Genomic DNA, 16,886 nt, shown 5'->3' on the forward strand with positions numbered 1-16,886 from the left:
ATCGGGACGAACCACCTAGGTCAGGTTCCAGTAGTTTATGGCTGCTCTGCTAACGCCAACAGCCAGACAGAACCGCAGCAGCAGCTGACTGACACCGCAGCAATGGCAGAGCCACCTACAGGAGGGCAGCGCTCCGTGCATTCGTGTATAATCTGGGGCATCACAACATGTATTTACATGGACGTACTGAATACTGTATGTAGGTAGATTTGTGTGCAGTCTTAACCCATTTAGACCTGAGGCCGATTCTAAAAATACCTTCTAAATCCTAACCCAAGTTTTCTGAAACACTTCAAATATGTATTAAAAAATTACAACAAATGTATGTTGCTATATACTGTACAGCAGCAAGAACCCCAAAAGGGGTTTCCGTCCTGAAAGGTGTAGTTACAAATAGGGGTTCCCGCCCAACCTTAACCAGTGTGTAGGATACTGAGGTGTGTGTTAGGGGTGTGTAGTATCTGCATACTGTAGTGTTACTGTATGTTCTTTGTTGCAAGTGGTTTACTTGCCTTTACTGAAAGCACATTTCGCCTAAATGTGCTGCACTTGTCAATGTGTCAGCACAAGTCTGTGACACCCTGTGTGTGATGGGTGTGGTGTGATGGCAAAAATGTCCCTTGGTGTGAAACAGTGCTCAATTTTGCATGTGTGTAGTTTCTATACTAATTATAATCCGATGACAATGTATATTTTGTAGCCCACACAAGCTTCGCTTTCTTGATAAATGACGATAATATGCTTACGGTTAACAAAACATCTACTGATGCACGAACTGGGACATCAGTGTTGTTTCCTGGAGTCACTGGGTGTTTCGGGTCTTGCACACACCCTCCTCCAGGCGCCCCGACCGAGGCTGATCAGACCCCGGCCTGCCTGTGTCCAAGTGGCATGCTACTGCCCCCGCTGTCTCTTGGGGGCTTAGGGTGGCTGGTGAGATGTTAGCAGCGGATGCCCCCTACACAAATCAGGGGTGTATAAGAACACATCAATGAGGTCTCCATGAAGACCCCCATTGATGACATAAACGGCTTCTAATTCCCCCCAAAGAGCTGAAGGGCCCATATTACAGGACTACAGGCCTGACATTAGTCATAGCACACATTGATGTGCTTAAAAGTGCTGAGTGTATGGTTCCTATTTGTGTGATTGCATTATGTGTGTATACACATGTCACAGCTGGCTCTGGGCCATGACAAATATTGGGGAGGAGACCAGGGTGAAGGTAAAGCCAATATATATATTTATTAAACAAGGCCTAAGGACAACCAACTAAAGAAAGTGGAACAAAACATCATACGGATCCTATGAGGTGTGGAGTCAGTGAATCAGTAGTTTAGATGTGGATGTATGGAGCACAGTGTGGTGCGCGGTGTGTGGATGGAATGTAACAACATAATAATCAAAAGAGCAGGGAGAATGAGGGGTTGAGCTGGTGGAGACAGGTCTGTTCTCCTCAAAATCTCCCAGACACTGCAAAGAGCAGGGCTTTTATAGCCTCCTGGAGGCACCGGGCCCAGGTGCTCTCCAATGAGCCATCAGCCTAGGAGTGCTGCCCTGTAGGTGGCCATTGCGGCGGTGTCAGTCAGCTGGAGTCACTTTTTACTAACTACACACACACACACCCACACCCCCCCCCACACACGCACGCACGCACGCACGCACGCACGCACGCACGCACGCACGCACGCACGCACGCACGCACACACACACACACACACACACACACACACACACACACTCACTCGCACTAACTTTACAAAGATGTACAGAAAATCGGGACGAACCACCTAGGTCAGGTTCCAGTAGTTTATGGCTGCTCTGCTAACGCCAACAGCCAGACAGAACCGCAGCAGCCGCTGACTGACACCGCAGCAATGGCAGAGCCACCTACAGGGCAGCGCTCCGTGCATTCGTGTATAATCTGGGGCATCACAACATGTATTTACATGGACGTACTGAATACTGTATGTAGGTAGATTTGTGTGCAGTCTTAACCCATTTAGATTCTAAAAATACCTTCTAAATCCTGACCCAAGTTTTCTGAAACACTTCAAATATGTATTAAAAAATTACAACAAATGTATGTTGCTATATACTGTACATAGCAACAAGAACCCCAAAAGGGGTTTCCGTCCTGAAAGGTGTAGTTACAAATAGGGGTTCCCGCCCAACCTTAACCAGTGTGTAGGATACTGAGGTGTGTGTTAGGGGTGTGTAGTATCTGCATACTGTAGTGTTACTGTATGTTCTTTGTTGCAAGTGGTTTACTTCCCTTTACTGAAAGCACATTTCGCCTAAATGTGCTGCACTTGTCAACGTGTCAGCACAAGTTGGTGACACCCTGTGTGTGATGGGAGTGGTGTGATGGCAAAAATGTCCCTTGGTGTGAAACAGTGCTCAATTTTGCATGCGTGTAGTTTCTATACCAATTATAATCCGATGACAATGTATATTTTGTAGCCCACACAAGCTTCTCTTTCCTGAAAAATGATGATAATATGCTTACGGTTAACAATACATCTACTGATGCACAAACTGGGACACCACACCAGTGTTGTTTCCTGGAGTCACTGGGTGTTCCGGGTCTTGCAACACACACCCTCCTCCAGTCGACCAGACCGAGGCTGATCAGACCCCGGCCTGTGTCCAAGTGGCATGCTACTGCCCCCACTGTCTCTTGGAGGGTTAGGGTGGCTGGTGAGATGTAAGCAGCGGATGTTGGCGACACTAGGAGGCTCTGGACACTATGGATTGCCTCCGGGCCTGGCTCCTCCTTCGTCTGACCAGAAGTGACTTCTTACCAATATAATATCTGCACAATAAAAAGGACATCCCCTGATTTTTTACAAGAAGTGGACCCCTATAAACTGTTAAAAATAGTTCATGTTCTCACTAGTCCCATTTAAGGCCTAACACTGCCATACAGTTATTGTCTCTGTCGGGTGGAAACCTCATATGTCCAAAACTGTTACTTTTCAGGATTCAAATTCAAAACCTGTCGCTTAGCGCCATGTTTCGAGATCTGCTACTTTCGTGTGTGCTTTTGTGTGACGCTGTAGTATGATCAAGTAGGGCGTTCATTTATGAAAAAACACAAAAAGTTAGAATATGGAGATAAGAGGTTTCTGCCCGACAGAGACGTTATGTTATGTGATTGATGGGGTCTTCATGAAGGGGTGTCTATGGATTGGCACACTGCATATAGACAGCTTTTAATGCTGTTGTTTGAACTTGCCTTTTGATTTCTCCCCACAGAGCTGAAAGGCCCATATTGCAGGACTCTGCCACTCTAAAGTCCTATAGGTCAGTGGTTCTCAACCTCAACCAAAATACAGTGCATTCTGCATTGTGTGTTCATTGAAGAACAATATTTAAAATATAATAAACCACTACTCATGTAGATGTATTCATAATTAATGTTGTAACTCATACAAGTAATTTTCACTAGAAATAGACTATTCTGTCAATAGATCAATGGTCTGTATAGTGTAAAGTAACTACTGTAAGTGCTCAAGTACTGTACTTAAGGTATGTTTTACTTTACTGTAGTATTTCCAATTTTCAGCACTTTTACTTCTAATCCACTACATCTCAAGAGGCAAATATTGTACTTTTACTCAACTACAATTATTTGAAAATTTTAGTTAGTTACTTTGTAAATTTTGATTATTATTACAAAACAAACTAAACACTTCAGCCCAATGCTTCGCGATGCATCGCATTGTGAGCTTGTAGATCTGCTATCTTCAATTTTGTTTTTATACATTTTGAACTTCTGAAATGGGAAATTCTGCACAATGAGTGCACAATGAGTGTAGTTTAAGCACATTTTGATAACAATACTTTTGTACTTTTACTCAAGTACATTTTGAATTACAGACTTTTCTGTATTAGAGTATTGATACTTTTAAAACATCTGAGTACTTTTACTACCACCTGTCATTTGTTTACATATTTGGTACGCTTGACGAAGTCCTGTGTGAATGCTAACCATGAAAAATGCAACAATGTAAAGATTTGGTCCCTGATCCGGACCTTTTAAGCAAACTTTGGGTGTGAATGGGGCCTTAGATTTAGGCCTTATTTTTTCATTCTTATTATTATCTATTTTCTTATGTACAGTAACTGCATTTTGTTGGAAGCCTTCACACACTACTTTATGGCATAAACTTGTGATGTGACAATAAACTAAAGATGAAGTTGAAAAGTTGAAGAGAAAGAAAGAAAACTTTCCAATTTATTACTAATAATATAATCTAAATCTTCATTGTCATTATACAGCAGTATCAATACTGCAATGTAGAAATACTAGACTGAGAGATTTGTAGATTTGTGGATCTTGTGGATTCTACAAAAGAATCCAGAACACCAGGGGCTATGCATAAGCAAAAAGGCAAACATTTTCAATTCATCATTTGAGGTATAGGGCTTATTTCCTTATTTGATTGATTGTTTGACACATTTCATTTAATTACAATGCTGTGTTACAGTAGGTACAGTTTGATGTAGCCTTGGATCAAGACTACCATATGTCTCGATAAAATACATATGTACTGTTAAAAGTTTTGACCATTGAGTTGTCATACAAATTTCTTATTGGCAGAGAATGCATTTCTGGCATTAGCCTACAGTAAATGATTTTGATGTTTCTTTTTGTTTATAGTTCTTTCTTCTTTAAATTCTCTCGTGTCATAATGTTGTCACCCCTGCTTCTAGAGTCTGTAATTGGCCATTCACATGCACATTACTGAAGTTATGACGAGTTTAATTTGTAGAATTTTCAGACCTGAGATTAAATGGTGATGAACAACAGTACTCTCTGTTGGTGAGACTAGGAACAGCATATAGGTTACATTATAATGTTGTTTTCTCATTTCCTGTAATCTACATCTTCACTCTGTATCATCTGCTTCTGCTTGTCAGTGTAGTGCAGTGGTTCTCAACCTTTTCAGGCCATGACCCCCCAAAATAATCCTATTTGTACTGGGAACCCCCCAAAATAATCATATTTGAACTGGCATATGTGAACTGGGTACCCCCCAAATAATCATATTTGAACTGGCATATGTGAACTGGGTACCCCCCAAAATAATCACATTTGAACTGGGGACCCTGCACCGGCCACCCTGATAAGCACTTGGAATGTAGGAGTTGGGGCGTTACATTTAGTTTGATTCTGTTCCACAGATAAATATTGTGAAAAGTACATTATTTGCCCCTAGTAAAAGTAGTACAAGTATTGAAAATTGTAAATACTTAAAAAGCACCTCAACATTGTACATAATACAGTACTTGAGTACATGTACTCAGTTACTTTACACCACTGGAGAAAGAAGACATATTTTTTATTGTGATCAGGCAAAGTCATGGGGCAAGGTGTGCTCTAACTGACGTCATCCGCATGCGACACAGCTCGCACGCAGGACCCAAAGCGACAACTCACATGTAAACGTGCATGATCTCCAGTGTCTGAAATTAACCCGATAGTTCACTTTGTTTCTCATTATTGTATTTTATTGATTCAGTTCAGTGATAATAATGAGTTCCCAGATAACCTGCGTGGGCTGGGTGAGACGTGGAGCTTCTAAGGAAACACCAGACAAAGTAAGTAGAAGGCTGAATGGCTAAACTCATCAAAACACATCTGCTTTCTGCTTTTGGTCCAGACAGATGTTTTTTTGCCAACTTGTTTGCAGTGGTGTAATTAAAGTAACTAGGTACATTTACTTAAGTACTGTTACTTACGTACAATTGTGAGGTATTTGCACTTTTCTTAACTATTTCCAATTTTCTATACTTTTACTTCTACTCCACTACATCTCAGAGGCAAATATTGTACTTTTTACTCCACTACAATTGTTTGAAAACTTTAGTTACTGGTTACTTTGTAGATTTTGATTATTATTACAAAACATACATTAGCCCTATATACATTTCGGCCATTTGAAAATCGCAGATGTACACGCTCACAATGCGTCTTGATGCGACGCATTGTGAGCTTGTAGATCTGCTATTTTCAAAAGCTTGTTTCTACATTTGGAACTTGTTAAATGTGACATTTTGATACCAATACATTTGTACTTTTACGCAAGGACATTTTGAATTCCAGACTTTTACTTGTAATAGAGTATTTCTACACTGCAGTATTGATACTTTTACTTAAGTAAAAAATGTGAGTACTTTGACTGACAACCACTGGTTGTCAGTACGTTGTTTATACATAAAAATAGAGGATAGCAGACAGTATGAGCATGCTGGAGGTCATTTCTAATTTATTTATTTTAGGCTATTGTTACAATTTAGTGTATAGTGTATTCTTTTTTTATATGATATAACGTATGTTCGTTTTTTTTTCTTCTAAATGTTGTATTCTGTGTTATTTACTTTTGTCAGTGTCTGTGGTTTTGTGACCACAGTGGAAATAAGTCGATGAGTTTACTGTGTTTCATTATCCCCTATTGTCTTTTTAACTTGTATGATGGCTGAAAGAAATTAAATAAATCAATTCAAAAACTAACGTTATGAACCTCTTTAACTGATATTAACCCATTAAGACCGGGAAGGCATCGGTGTCACTTTTTAGATTTCTTTGGCTATTCAAAAATAGCAGACCTACAAGCTTGTAGATCAGCTATTTTTTTTAAATCGTGAAAATCTTTGAATATAATATTTGTTAAAGCGAACATTTGTAAAATATTTTGTTTCAGGGACCCCCCAGAAGCAAATATTTGAGTTACAAATGTTGGCTTTAAAAAAATACATATTGAAAGATTTGCACACATTTTCATGATAAAAAAAAAGAATGCAGATCTACAAGCTAGCTCATAGTGTGTCACTCGGTGCCGCGCTATGAGCTTGTATATCTGCTATTTTTGAATAGCCAAAGAAATCTAAAATGACAGAGAGCGTTTCCGGATTGAATGGCTGAAGTGTAGTTGACTTGACGTTATTAAATGCATAAGTGCAGAATGTCTTTCTGAGCAGCTCTTTTGACCCTGACCCAGGTCGAGTTGAGTCAAGAGGAGCTGCAGCGTGTCATTGCTGAGACCAAAGAAGAGTTGGGGTAGGTTGACTCAACTATAAATGCTTACATTTACTGTAATATATGCCTCCTTTTTTTTCTCTCTGCATTCTGTCTTCTTTGTAATGCTTCACTGTACGGTCACAACAGAGAGAGATTGTGGTGGAGGCAACTAGGCAAATTCAACTTTTTTGTGTGTGTGTCATTGTGGCCAATTTACTTTCTTGCAATTAATGTTATCCCTTGATGGTATGCAGACCTTTTACAAAAGCTTGCACATCCAAATGATAAAATACCAGATCCGGGATAGAATACATCACGTGAGCCCTGGATCTAGCCCAAACATAGACTGTTTCCCGAAGGAAGTTTTCATAATGTTCAGTCCAGCAGTAATTTCAGGTCCGGCCCACTTTGAAAAATGAGTTTTCATTGTGATACCGATAAATACAAGCGTGAAGGAGTTGTTCACCCAAAAAAATACTTATGTTCTATCAATTACACACCCGATGAAGCATTGATTTTTTAATATATATTTTTTCGCATTCCATATCAGATCTGCTATGACACAAAGAAGACTCTTTGTGTCTTCTACCGGAGATACCACCGGTTATCAAATTATTGTCTCAGGAATGCGACAAAAACAAAAAAATCTCCATGAATTCAATGCTTCATTGGGTGTGTAATTGATCAAAAATAAGTCATTTTTGGAGGAACTACTCCTTTAATGGTAGTTCCATTGATCCAAGCCAGAACACAAATAAACATGCTCTGAAGATGCACGCAGCCCCCACCCCCCATCTGACCACTTATTCTTAAGTGGTCAGATGGGTGAGTCGCGAACACTTTTTTGAGGTTTTCAAGTGGGCCCCTGATCCAGGAGAGGTTGAGAACCGCTGTGTTGTTTATCCTCTGCTGTCAGGGAGATAGTAGCTGAGGAAGAGGATGAAGAGGAAGACGAAGGCATGGGAGCCGACCAGGAGCAGAGCGGTGACTCCCAGGCTGAGTCCCAGCAGGAGGAGGACCAAGGACAGGGAGAGGAAGTTGACGAGCTGGCAGAGTACAACTTGGAAGACTATGATGAAGATGTAGGTAGGTGTGTCTGTTTATTTACATGTATTTTTTTCCCTCGCCGGGGGCAACGCTCATATTTCTGTTCCTCGTTGTGCTACCCAGATTATTCCTTATTATTTCCTTGCTATTATTATTTTACTATTATTATCATTAACCCATTAAGACCTGAGGCGATTCTTTAAAAAAATCTAAATCTCAACAGTTTTTTGAAAAAAATCTGGATTTTTTTCCCCCGAGATTTTTCAAAAATAGCAGATCTACAAGCTCGTAGTGCCGCGCTATGAGCTTGTATATCTGCTATTTTTGAATAGCCCAAAGAAATCTTAAAATGAGACGCAGATGCGTCCCCGGTCTTAATGGGTTAATGCTGCTTCCATGTCTGAGAAGCCAGAACTCTTATGCACTGTACATGTACAAAAGATGTAACCATAAAGAATACTGTACCTTGAACCTTGAGAATGATCGTGTCAATTATTTAGCTAGATATTGTGATCACAATTATTAATCATGAGGATTCATTTAATTGATTTGGGGGCAAATACATGTAATTGCTAAACACATTGATCAATTTCAGGTATTCGTACACTAAACAATTGAATAGACCCCTATGCAAGTTTCATACATGAAAGGCTGACTTTATTCTTCTAACTGTTTAAACTTTACAGTGTAGCTATGCCTCAGTTCAGATTTAAAGTAGAGAATATTGATGTTTGTGTACAGTGACGGCTAACCTTGGTGACAGTCTGGCTGGCCTCACGGTGTTCAGCTGCAATGACGAGGACCCGTACATCACCATCAAAGATACAGTGAGTGTTCTGCATGATGGTTATCACTTTAACCGATTAAGACCGGGAAAGCGTCTGTGTCATTTTAGATTTGAACCACTTTAACCATTATTTTATACTTTGGCTCGTACAAGCTCGTAGATCTGCAATTTTTTTAAATCAAATTTGTGCAAATCTTTGAATATATATTTTTTGTAACTCAAATATTTGCTTCTGGGCAACCCTGGAACAAAATATTTTGAGATGGGGGTCCACGGCCAAATACATTATTTTGGGTGGTCCTTGACTTGAAAAAGTTTGAGCACCACTGATATTGTAGCAACATAAGTGTTGCAGAAAACGGTTAGGATTTAAGACATTTGTAGAAGACGGCCTCAGGTCTTAATGGGTTAACCACTTAAAACTCTCTATACTTTGTAAAACGGTCCTGAGTTGTAAATGTTCTTGGTAGACCCTTTTTTTCACTTTACACCAAATCTCTTCACTACAATTAGCCGATCTACAAGCTCATAGGGTCCAAGTGGTTAAGCCTTTTGGTCGTATTCAGACGTTATTGAAATGTTTTATGGTTTTCTGACAGTAAAGTGCTCATGGCAGTATTTTTGTTTTCCAACTGCAATTCTGACTTAATTTCCATCCTTATAACGGCACATTGTGACCTAAGTAAACCCAACAAATTTGAAGCAATATAGTGAGAAATCTGTTCTATTAGTTTTATAATATAGATGTTATCTCACATTGAAGCTGACCAGTAATTGTGCTTTTATTTTGATCTTTAGGACCAGTATGAGAGAGAGGACTTCCAAATCAAACCAACAGATAACCTTATCCTGGCTGGCAAGGCCGAGAAAGACTGCTGCAATCTGGAGGTTTATGGTAATTAAACTGATAAATCATTAATATTATTAATAATAATGATGATGATAATAAACTTTATATAGCACTTTTCAAACACAAGTTTACAAAGTGCTTCACAGATATAATAGAAAATACACAGTGCAATTACACATTACAGTAAGTGAAAAGTAGTCAAGAATTGGAAACAAAAAACAATGAAAAAAATTGGTCTGATTCACAACACAACGTGAAGCCTTTGGGCAAATGCTCTACTACCCTCTGTCTGAAGCCTTGTCATGGGGGCCGAGAGCAACAGCGGATCCGCAGATCTGAGAGTACAACCATGGGAGTAAGTGGTGACGTCGAGATTTTTCACTTCCGATCCAATTCCGATACGGCAGCATTGATACCGATCCCATACTGATCAATACCGATCAGATATGGCACATATTAAAGTCTCTCTATGCTGTCTATCTCATGTTTAAATAAAGGTTAAACAAAACAAACAAAAAACCCTGCTACAATGAGCTGGGAATAGGGAAAATGTGCTCATATTTTCAAGTTCTTGTAAGAATGCTAGGATTGTGTACAAGTTGGATGGCTTGTTGATTTCTGGGGCAGTCTGGCAGATTATGAGTTATAGTAATCTTGATGTTTGGAGATGAAAACATGAATGCGAGTTTGTGCATGATCCTTCAATCTTGGCAATACTCCTATTTGACTGATGGCTGATTTGGTGACATTGCTAAAATGTTGAGGGAATTTCAGGTACAATTCAAAGGTTACTTGCCGATTTCTGGCCTCTTAGGTGGCGGTGCACTACAGTACAACTGGGAAACTATGGTATGACTTATGCCTCATTTATACTTGCGTGTTGGTGTTTCGCACCGAACATAGCTCAACTATAAGCTCACAGCGTGTCGCATTGAGTGGAGGCAAACTGAAAAACTGAAAGAAGTGTTGAAGCTGCCGATAAGTTGAGCCAGTTCAACCAGTATAGCGCAGTCCCAATCACCCCTACCTAGTTGTCTGGTAGATCAGTTATTATGCTGTGAGCAGTTGTATCCTGATATCGAAGCAGATTCTCAGAGCGTATTTTCAAATGCACCCAATGTCACGACATGGTTTCAGTCTCTTAATCTGACCAAGTTACATGCATATCATCCACTTTTTCTTGAAGGGTTTCCATTTCTTGAAGGGTCGTGTGTGCCTGTGTCTTTACACTGGTTGTAAATATTGGGCAACACTTTCTTATTATTATTCACACTGTGATTACAAAACCTTACCAAACTTATATGTGAATATCATCTCTACAGTTTTCAACTCTGAGGAGAGTTCTCAGTACGTTCACCATCACATCCTGCTGCCAGCATATCCCCTGTGTGTAGAGTGGTTGAACTTTGACCCCAACCCAGGAGAAGGAACAGGTAACTTGTCCTCTTTTTTATTTTTTATTATAAATCGTTTTATTACACTGTCATGTCCATCATCTTTAAAACATCTACAAGCTCATAATATGTTATATTATGGGCTTGTAGATAGCTTCTTATTTTGGGGGTTGACATGAACATATTTGAGAACCAGTGGTCTAACCCATTTTAATGCACACTATTTTGATCATTCACTGTATAAACATGTGAGCTTAACTTGCTTTCTGTGTGTTTTCAGTGAACTATGCCGCTGTGGGGAACATGACCCCTAAGATAGACATTTGGGACCTGGACATGGTGGACAGCTTAGAGCCAGTCTTCTCACTTGGCAACAAAAAAGCCAGCAAGAAGAAAAAGAAGAGTAAAAAGGTTTGAGTTTGAACAGAATTTTGCCAGACTCTCACATTGTGGTGTCCAATCAGTTTATGGCTGAAATCCAATTTTGTTGATCTGTTGCTACCTGATCAAACAACTCAATAGCAGTATATTTTTGCTGTTTTTTTAAATATATTTTTTACCATGCTTGTCTGTGTCCTCTCCCAGGCCGCGGCAGAGGCTGTAGTGGGACACACGGATGCAGTGCTGGACCTGTCATGGAACAAACTTGTCAAGTCAGTGAGCTACACACACACACACACACACACACACACACACACACACACACACACACACACACACACACAGACACTACATGACGGAATTCCGCTGAGGTGTTTGTGTTCTCTGGTGCCTCAACAAGAGCATACAACATATTTTAACCTTTTTAAAAAACAACTTGTGTCTCCCTCAGGAATGTGTTGGCCAGTGGATCAGCAGATGAAACCATCATACTGTGGGATCTGTCTCAAGGCCAGCCAGCCACAACACTACGTAGACACACCGATAAGGTATTCATTTAGAATAGGGATTAATTACCTACTGTACGATTCATACATTCTCACTCATAGACTTCCTTCAATCAATCAACCCCCCCCCCCCCTCTCACTCCCTCTCTTTCTTTCTCTCTATACTGACTGTGTGCATGCATTATGTTATTGTTGTAGTTTTAACAACAGATATTGTACTATACTGTTGGTGTCCACTATCCATACACATTTCCTATAAAGTCTGTCCTGTCCAATCCTATCCTATGTTTCCTTTCTTTCTCACACGCACTTAAATGTATCTGTTGCTATCCATTCTTGTAGCTTTACAAACACGTCCAGTTCTACAACACCCTGACGCTTTTGGAACAGCCTGCTGTGGGTCTGTTGGGTCCTAACTCATTTTAACACTCTTTTTTTTCAGGTTCAAACGTTAGCATTCCACCCCTTCGAGGCTCAGACACTAATCTCAGGGTCTTATGATAAGTAAGTGTCCTCCTTTAACCCCTTAAGACCTGAGGCCACTAGAGTTTAAGGCTTCTTCTATTTCTATTTTCTAGTTATCTCTCTAGCTTGTGTATATGTTTATATTATTTATTTATTTGTTTATATACCACATAAATTGTAACCAGACCAGGGAATACTTTTCCATACCCACTTCAGATTGTTTGATTATCTGATATCAGATTTTTGGGTCCGATCCCGATTTTGGAGACCCGTAGCCCAAACCCATGTTTTGACACAAAAAGTGCTGAATAGTTATAATCAATGTGAAAAACGTACATTTGATTTGTCTTTTAAAAACAGAAAATTTAAATACGACGATCTACAAGTTGACAAAGTGTTCCAATGCGCCGCTTTGTGAGCTTTTAGCTTGTGAGTTATTTTTGAAACTTTCTGGAAACTTCAAACCTTTTCGCCTGTAATGACATGCCCAAAATAGGGACGCCAGGTTGAAAGTGGTTACAAATCGGGACACATAGGCTGCATAATTGCCGGTACCAACCCAAAAAGTCAAATAATGGCTGATTTATATCATTCTGGCTCTAATGGTTTTGGCAAATGAGGAAACGTATCACTTTCAGGGTTGAGTAACGGCAGTCTTATCTCGTCCTCAGGTCAGCGATGCTGCATGACTGTCGCAGTCCTGACAGCAATCGTACCTGGCGTTTCAGCGGTCAGGTGGAGAGGGTGGTATGGAACCACTTCGCACCCAACAACTTCCTGGTAGGTCCACAATACACCTCCCGAGTGAAGCAGGTTCTGCTTCCAGTCAACCTTGTGGTTGTTTAAACTCATGTGTGTGTTTTCGTGCTGCAGGCCAGCACAGAGGATGTTTTTTAACTCATGTTTGTGTTTTTGTGTTGCAGGCTAGCACAGAGGATGGTTTTATCTACTGTCTGGATGCTCGCTCAGACAAACCTGTCTTCACACTAAGGGCACACGATGGAGAGGTGACAGGTAGGGCAACTTGTAGTTATTATGGCAGTCGAACATTGTCAAAGAAAATGATGAGTCTGAAATGTAATTGTCAGTGCTTTATTTCCCCAAAGAATATTTTGTAAACTATCAGAATATATGTAAATGCACTCACCGATGTTTTTATTAGCTTTGAGGTGACATTGCAGGTGGAGAGGGTCTGGACTCTCTCTTTCCCAGGTTTTTCGCCCAGGTGGGCGTGGTTTTGAGGTTAGGTTTAGGCATAATTTCTGTGAGGTTAGGGTTAGGCATAGTGTTTGTGAGGTTAGGGTTAGGTATATTTTTTGTGAGGTTACGGTTAGGGTTAGGTTTAGGCATACAACCACATCCACCTGGGCGAAACACCAAAGAAAGGGAGTCCCGTAGAGGGGCACCCATAGATGTGGTGTTTGTGTTATCTTTTATGTACTACGTACTGTATACAGGATTTAAGTGGTTAAACACCCACTGTGACTAATAGATTTTTAACATTTTGTATTTCTGCAGGGTTGGAGCTTAGCAGCCAGATTAAAGGATGTCTGGTCACCTCATCAGAAGACAAAAGCGTCAAGATCTGGGACATCCTGGGCAACAAACCCAACCTCATACATACACGAGACATGAAGATGGTAAGTGGCTAAGTGCTGATGTATACGGGTCCTTCACATTATCAAGAAAAAAAATCAACATTTTCTCAGCATTTGTTAGATTGGGGTAAAGGTCCATTGGGGTAAAGGTCTTCAAACATTGTGGTGAGATGCACTTCACCTAACCTTGATGACCACCATGCAGTCTTATGCAAAGGTTAAAATGTCATGTAGATAGCATTTTATTTAGACAGATCCCAGTTTCATTTGTTGACCTGGCATCCTATTGTTTCTATAGTTACAATGTACAGATTATTTATTTTTATTTTTTATATGATACTGTTTAGACTGATGCTAGATTCTTGGTTTACCTATTATCCTAGATTACTGAGGCACTACAGTGACTACACTGTCTCTATGCATTTGATGTACAGTATGTGTTTACCTTGCTTACCATAAGTCGCTCTGGAAAAAGAACATCTGCTAAATGCCTAAATTGTAGAGGAAATTCTAACGTGTTATTGTACCTCTCTCTACAGGGGGTGCTGTTCTGTACTGCATGCTGCCCTGACATGCCCTTTGTCTATGCCTTTGGCGGACAGAAGGACGGCCTAAGGGTCTGGGACATAAGTGATGTCGCTGCAGGTACAGTTTTAGTTTCACTATTGCTGCAAATAAATATTCAAATAAATATTAGTGATCAGATTATGTTAAAATTCTTTGGGTCAGATTTGTGAAGTGGAGACTTCTTTCCAATTCATGACGGATGTGAAGAAAAAATAGATTGTTGCAAATAGATGGAAAGGTTTTTCCTTTACTGATCATGGATTATGAACCCTGCATTATTCCTGTGTGATAGTATTTAAATTGATAAGAATGATTGTTCTCATCACACTATTGGATCATATGATATCAAAAACTGTCACTTGCTCGGGAATAGTGACGCAGTGGCTGGATAATCATGTGTTTATTGTGTTCAAAGACTCAATGGATTAAAGTTCTCAGTCGCCATGACTGTCATTTGCATTCCATAGAAGCCAGCAAGTCGGAAATAGCTGATGTTACGTCGCATTGAGAGCTTGTACATAGGCTATTTTTGGTTAATATTTCAAGACTAGAGCATTTGAAGTTGTCAAACTAGCAATATGTTCAGAAGAATCTTCCATAAAACCCTAATAATGGTCTGGGATATTTCATAAAAGCAAAGGTTAAAGCCTCAATCTGTGATTTTTTCAACTGGTTTGCAGTAAGTAGAACAGCAAGAACAAATAAATATATATATATATATAATATATATATATTTACATATTGTGGTAATTGTTTAAGAAACACACGCTATTGTGTGCTCTATTCATGCTGTTTGATAAATCGCACATTAGGACTTGGCCATCCAAATGTTTTCAGTCGTTTTTTTTTAGTCCATGATGTTTAATAATTGTTGTATACTTATTAAGTTGTGACCACATTCATTTTGTGTCTAGTGGCCGAGGTGTTTGGCGGCAGAGAGTGTTGTATACTTATTAAGTTGTGACCACGTTTATTTTGTGTGTGTTTTGTGTGTAGTGGCCGAGGTGTTTGGCGGCAGAGAGTGTTGTATACTTATTAAGTTGTGACCACGTTTATTTTGTGTGTGTTTTGTGTGTAGTGGCCGAGGTGTTTGGCGGCAGAGAGCGCCTGGTGGTCAACACAGCATCACAGGGGGCCAGCAGCTCCCTAACATCTCATATGGAGGTTTCATAACCAAGGACAGCCAATCAACATACAGAAACTATGTTCCCATGGAAATGTATCGACGCATGCTGTATGGTGTCATATCTCTCATACAGAACTATTTGAGTTCAGGCTAAAAGTTGTGGGCTATTGTATTGATGTAGTCCTGTAAAGATTTTGAATGAAAAGCTCCAAGCCTTTAGAAAGGAGATTGAGAGGACCCAAAGAGATGAAAGACCAGTGAAAGATGACATTTGTCCATATTTCTCTTTAAAGATGAAACTCAAAATGTGTTCTTTCTCTCTGAGACATTCAACTCAACAGGTTTGTAATTACTTACAATTGACATTGAGTGACTATGAATGAAATTATCTTTCTCATGTTCATTGAAGTGGACAAAGTTACGAGTTTATTTTATTTCTTTGATATTAACTTGCAGATAAAAGATATTCTAAGATGGATATACATTTTGGATACCAAGATCCTATAGTCGTAGCAGACATTATGTTCTTTTCATTTTCCTTTTTCCTTTGATCCATCTGTGTAATGCTATTGTCACACACAATAATATAAAATGCCTTAAACGTCTTAATCTCTGTGTGATATTTGATATATAGTAATATTGTATTTTACAGTTGTTGAGATACAGCATTACTATTGTTTAGACCCTTTAAACTTTAAAGGAATGATAGGGTTCATGTGGTTAAAAATTCTTCTCGACTCGGTCTTGACCCAGTCTGGCTTTAAAGTTTAAAGCCAGACTGGGTCAAGACCGAGTCTTAACATAAAAGTTAACCTAGCATTCCTATTCTGGGGTAAACATTCAGCAAAAATAGCGAGTATAGAGCTCTGGGTGACTCCGGTCAACTAAGAATATAGGATTTAATTGGTTAATCCTAATTCAGACCATGACCAAATAATTGTTCTTCAAAAGGTAAAATACAAATAGATACATATCTAGATGTAGATATATATATTACACTTTATTATTATTATAATAATAATAATAATAATAATAATAATAATAATAAAGCTTTATTTATATGGCACCTTTCGAAACAAAGTTACAAAGTGCTTCACAGAGATAAAATACATAATACAGTAGGAGAGCAGAAAAATAT

The 16,886-nt window shown here is 39.4% G+C and overlaps 1 protein-coding gene across 1 annotated transcript; it reads left to right on the plus strand.

The window, feature by feature from the left end:
• The first annotated feature begins 5,430 nt into the window (after nucleotides 1-5,430).
• pwp1 (PWP1 homolog, endonuclein) lies at nucleotides 5,431-16,357 on the plus strand. The gene is made up of 15 exons (XM_084049841.1): nucleotides 5,431-5,607; nucleotides 7,008-7,066; nucleotides 7,944-8,113; nucleotides 8,816-8,901; nucleotides 9,660-9,756; nucleotides 11,034-11,144; nucleotides 11,386-11,516; nucleotides 11,691-11,758; nucleotides 11,938-12,034; nucleotides 12,435-12,496; nucleotides 13,129-13,237; nucleotides 13,381-13,471; nucleotides 13,976-14,097; nucleotides 14,595-14,700; nucleotides 15,701-16,357. The coding sequence occupies exons 1-15, from the start codon at nucleotides 5,542-5,544 to the stop codon at nucleotides 15,793-15,795; spliced, it is 1,470 nt and encodes a 489-aa protein (XP_083905967.1). The 5' UTR covers nucleotides 5,431-5,541; the 3' UTR covers nucleotides 15,796-16,357.
• Nucleotides 16,358-16,886: the final 529 nt, after the last annotated feature.

This window comes from Gymnoscopelus microlampas (genome assembly GCF_963454915.1).
Source record: "Gymnoscopelus microlampas genome assembly, chromosome: 23".
NCBI classification, from domain to species: domain Eukaryota; kingdom Metazoa; phylum Chordata; class Actinopteri; order Myctophiformes; family Myctophidae; genus Gymnoscopelus; species Gymnoscopelus microlampas.